The sequence below is a fragment of the Penaeus vannamei genome, chromosome 29, assembly GCF_042767895.1.
Source record: "Penaeus vannamei isolate JL-2024 chromosome 29, ASM4276789v1, whole genome shotgun sequence".
Classification (NCBI taxonomy): domain Eukaryota; kingdom Metazoa; phylum Arthropoda; class Malacostraca; order Decapoda; family Penaeidae; genus Penaeus; species Penaeus vannamei.
The window spans coordinates 23,320,227-23,325,226 of record NC_091577.1 but is presented as its reverse complement, the minus strand read 5'-3'; the positions used below and the strand labels follow the sequence as shown (position 1 = coordinate 23,325,226).

Sequence of the window (5,000 nt, the reverse complement as noted above, 5' to 3'; positions counted from 1 at the left end):
TTTCAGAGTAATGTACTTTGTAACGATATTTTGGAAAATTAAAACTGCGAGAGTAAGACCCTCAAGAAAGAGTAATGTGAGAAAACGTCCGCCAAAAAGATTCGCCTTTTTGCATATATTTTCTCTTCCTCAAATAGTATATTTGTTTATAATTTGTGTGTATATGTGCGTGTTTGTATGCGTGTACATATATACATATATGTATGTTTACACGCATAAGCAAACAAATATATAGGCATAAGTACTTGCGTGTATGCTTATTCAATCTAATCTAGGATATAATAGTATTGTCTCTAAGCGACCTCTGGTAACTTCCACGAGTTGAAACTTGCAATGTTAGGTCATCATGACGTCACGCAAAGGCAGATGGTATGGCAAAAGCTGAGTCACATAAAGCATGTTCAGTTAACCAATTGAAGGTCATTTATATCGAAGCAAAAACAAACGGATGCCTACATTTTGATGCAGCTGGAATGGAATATAATCTCTCCCTGACAGACCCTGCGCCCACTCACTCCGATATTGATTTTTCAAATTACATGACCATTGTTTAGGGGAAAGAGATAGGCGGGGTGATTTAAGGAAACCATTGATAATTTGGTGCTTTGAATACAGATGGTTTGAAAAGAGAGGGAATGTGAGGGGAATTCAGAAGACAGTTGTCTATCTGGCAAGTTTGGGGCGACTTATCGTACCCATGGGGATTATTTACTAGTTGGCATCCGGACCGTGGAAAGCGTCTGCCAATTGTATTATGACTGCCATCGTTTGGATTTCATCGTCGTTAACGTATGATTCATAGAGCGGATCGTCTGCCAAGGAATATTGAAGAGTATCAATTTTCCAGTACTCCATTCAGCAGTCTTGATCCCGTAATATACAAATTTAAGGATGAGGTTTAAGACAGGCATTCTAGCAATCGCAGATTGAAGTAGTCACATAATAGTACTCGATAACGAAATTCATGTTGATGAAAGGGAATCACTTTCCTTTATAATTTTCACATTTCAAAATGTTCCCCTTTTCCTATTGGAACATTTTTTCCCTGATACTCCTTTCTTCTGCCATCACTTCCTTTATTTCATTTATCGTCCTTCCTATCATCTACTGCCTTTCCCATCTCTGTTTTTACCTTAGAGAGCTCTGATGCTTTTGCTCTCATTCTCGCCTTTTAGACGATATATATATATGTGCATATATACAGGTAAATATGTTTATATATATATATATATATATATATATATATATATATATATATATATATATATATATATATATACACACGCATATATGCATGTAAGTGTATATATGTATGTAGATAGATGTATGTAGATATATATATACATACATATATATATATATATATATATATATATATATATATATATATATATATATATATATATATATATATATATATATATGCACGCACTCAGATTGAACCTATGTATGATTCTGAGTATTTTTATTTATTTTTCTAATTGGCAGAAAAAGATATTAATTTGGGCAGTAAGAGTTAGAAAGGTAAACAAATAGATGCACAAAGAGAGAGAGAGAGAGAGAGAGAGAGAGAGAGAGAGAGAAAGAGAGAGAGAGAGAGAGAGAGAGAGAGAGAGAGAGAGAGAGGAGAAATCAGAGAGAAAAAGAAAAAGATTTTCTATGGTATTGGAACCTTCTTTCGTGACGCAGCCGTGACGTAACATTCCAAGTCTTGACTTGTAAGAGTTTTCACGTGTCCCTGGCAATTCGATTAGCTATCCAAGAGTAGTAGATGTAACTGTACACACATATGGAAAACACAGCATCACAGACATAAAATAAAGTGGAAATTGTAAGGAAACATAAGCGCGCATCTCAGCAAGAGATATATATAATGTAAATAATTAAAAATATGTTAAAGAAAAAAAAAACTAAATAATCAGTAACGAAGGAATGTTGCTTCCAGAATTGATTGTGAGTTTTCTAGTATAACGGATAGAAATATGCATAGACACTTCACTCACATTTCGAAAGACATTTCACTGCTCTAAAATGAATTCTTGAAAACAGTTTGAATGCAATGCATGGCAACTCCAATATCACGTCCAGACTTGGCTCGCGTCTGAGCTGTATAAATGGCGGACGCGGCGAGATTTCAGCCAGTGCTTGCTCAGTGCTTGCAACGTGATCATCTCTCAACTAAATACAACTGAAGGCATACTGCTACGTTTTAGTGAAGAAATTTATTGCAGTTTATTGTGAAAAACTGTGGTTTGTGGTTTATTAAGAATATCAGGAGTGACACTGAGACAAGGGGAAATAATTTATCATAGTTTAAAGTGACGATGTATATACGAAACTACATTGTTTCTTAGAGATATGTTCTCCCAGTTCTAATAAGAATAACCCTATTGTTGACATTTTCATAGTATTGGTTTAAATTAATAATATAATACATTTGTAAACAAACACACCTTAGAATAAAGTCTGCTAATGTTCTGTATTTGCTTCAACTGACTACGTTTTATATATAAGGATATCTATTTTCTCTTTTGCAGAATAGATCGAATAAGACCAATTTGGTACAGACCAAGAAACTTCCAACCATAAGTGACTGTCACCTTGACAGACAAGTCCTTCACAAGAGACACCTCCAGGAATATGGCTGACAAAACATCTAGCGTCCTGGACAATTCTCCTGTGGAGAGAGAGAATGAATTCTCATCAGTTGAAGGAGAATTAGGAGATCCATTAAAGAAGAGGACAAAGGTCTCCCTGCAGGAAACTGGTGCAGCAGATCAGGAAAAGGAAAGCACTACTTTACCAACTATAATGACACTAGTAACACAAGACATCCAGCTTGGGACTGGATCGGAAGCAACTATGGCAGAGGCCGAAGTAAAATCCGGGCTCTCACCTGTTGGAGATCAAGAGGCAGAACGAGAGCTAGTTATACCTGAGGCCAAAGTGACCTGCGAAAAATCCGTAGTTGTTAAAACTAAGGAATCAGAAAAAATATGTCAAACTCCATCGACTCAGTCTTATGGGCTTAATACTGCAGCCTCTGCGAATTCTGAAAATGAAATGCCTAAAAACATAGATTCCAGAGGTCTGTCATCAGCAACAGTGAGTTCTCAGACCCAAGAAAAGAAATATCTAGATAGGGATAACAAATGTTCAATTTGTGGAAAAAATGATTGTCCTTGGAAAATGTGTTCTGCTTCTGTGCCATCAAAACTACTTATTAGAAATTTGAAATCTCCAGTGAAGACGAAGTTGTCGAAGGTTAATGCCAAGAAGTTGAAGGGAATAAACACTGCATCCAAAAGCTGCGTTCATTCCAGAAGCACAACAAATGAACGCATCGCTGACCATTCCCCATTTCACATCTTCAGGTTAAAGGTAAAGTAAACATGCCTCAAGTAGGTGTGGATGTCATATTAAATGTTTGATCATATACCTTTTATGTTTAAGGATTCACAATATCTATAAAAGTATAACAAATTACTTTTTAGGCTGCGGTCTTCAGGGCAGTAGAAAATGGAGACTTGGCAAGAGTGCAGGAACTGATTCAATACACGGGGGCAGCTGTGAGGAGAAGCAAGACCAGCTGCACACTCCTTCATGCTGCAGCGTCTCACAACCAAGCGGATGTGGTGGTGTTTCTGCTGAAATTGATCAGTCCCAATATTACCAACAAGGAGGGACAGACTCCAGCTCACGTGGCCGCTGAAAAGGGTCACACGCAAGTGCTGAAACTTCTAGTGCGTGACCCTGACTTTGACGCCGACAAACGGGATAATCGCCAGAACTCAGTAAAATCACTGGTAAATATTAGGCATGGAACTGAAAATGTTAAGATTAACGTCATTTATATATGCCTGTAAACACATTAAGACTTGTAAGGAGTGACTTGTATATGCTTCTGAAGTGTTTACTTTTTAAGTTTCCTTTGATATTAACAGCTTGGCAGCCATTTGTTGAAGGCAGTATTGGAAGGAAACAAGGGAGAGGCAGAAAGACCAGTGGTAGCTGGTGCAGAGCCAGACGTTGGCACGGGAGCTTGGAGTGACGACCCCTCGCCTGATGGCCAAAGCCCTGAAGAAGGATTCGATTCTTGCAAAGTTTGCTAAGGTATTTTTATTTATATAAAAGAATACGTCACTTTTATCGCTGACTATATTCCATACATGTTTAAAGAACTGATTTCATCTAGTATGGGACTAGAAAATGTTTATTCCTTTAATATATTTCCGAAAACAAGAAATAACAAAGAAACTATTCTCACAATGTTCCCTGACATCAACATCTTTAAATCTAACAGTATTTAAAATACTCTGGAACAATGGGTTTAGATTGTTTTAATTGTATTAATAAAATAAAAAAGTTATTTGTTTGAAAAAGTAAATAACCTTCAGATAACTTCACTTTTTACCTAACACCAAATGCCTTTCAATTCTAGGTCTGTACACGGCAGCTTAATGTGAGACAGGCAACAACTATTCAAGGAGGTGCTGATGTGTACAAGATGGACAAGGAGGCACGAGGCTTCGTTCGCATCTTTAACTTCAGTTGTTTCAAGGACAGATCCGACCTGAACCTTCAGCAACTCGACTACGGTGCTCGTAAAATGTATATGATATGATGGGATACATGTGTAAAACACATCACCCACGGCTCAGCAAACTAAGGAAGTCCTAAAACATATTGGGAATACAGATGTACTAAAGGACGTCGGATGTGCTATATTTGTCATATCTGGCTATGGTGTAAGTGGCGGAAAGATTCTTACATCTGATATGCAGTATGTAGTGTTTAAAAGCTCTAAATGTCTTTAACTCTAAAACAAAAACTTTTCATCTTTAACTTCAGGGATGATGGTGATTGTCAGAACCCCTTAACGAAATGGCATCTGTCTATTCCAAGAGCATGGCATTTGTTAAGTTGCTGTTTAAAAAATATACATTACTCATCTAAGCATGATATCACATCTATAAACTGTTCCATATGTTTTTTTTCTT

At 36.9% G+C, this 5,000-nt stretch overlaps 1 protein-coding gene across 1 annotated transcript; it reads left to right on the top strand.

The window, feature by feature from the left end:
- Positions 1-2,399: 2,399 nt before the first annotated feature.
- On the top strand, positions 2,400-4,848 carry LOC113807460 (receptor-interacting serine/threonine-protein kinase 4-like). The gene is made up of 4 exons (XM_070142510.1): positions 2,400-3,381; positions 3,495-3,806; positions 3,945-4,113; positions 4,442-4,848. Exons 1-3 carry the CDS (start codon positions 2,641-2,643, stop codon positions 4,110-4,112), a joined length of 1,221 nt encoding a protein of 406 aa, XP_069998611.1. The 5' UTR covers positions 2,400-2,640; the 3' UTR covers position 4,113; positions 4,442-4,848.
- The last annotated feature ends 152 nt before the right edge of the window (positions 4,849-5,000 follow it).

Excerpts from the sequence above, each read along its gene's own strand:
- LOC113807460 (XM_070142510.1), top strand. The coding sequence starts at position 2,641 with ATGGCTGACAAAACATCTAGCGTCCTGGACAATTCTCCTGTGGAGAGA. Across the intron at positions 3,382-3,494 it reads TTCACATCTTCAGGTTAAAG|GCTGCGGTCTTCAGGGCAGT; the intron begins GTAAAGTAAACA and ends ATTACTTTTTAG. Across the intron at positions 3,807-3,944 it reads AGAACTCAGTAAAATCACTG|CTTGGCAGCCATTTGTTGAA; the intron begins GTAAATATTAGG and ends TGATATTAACAG.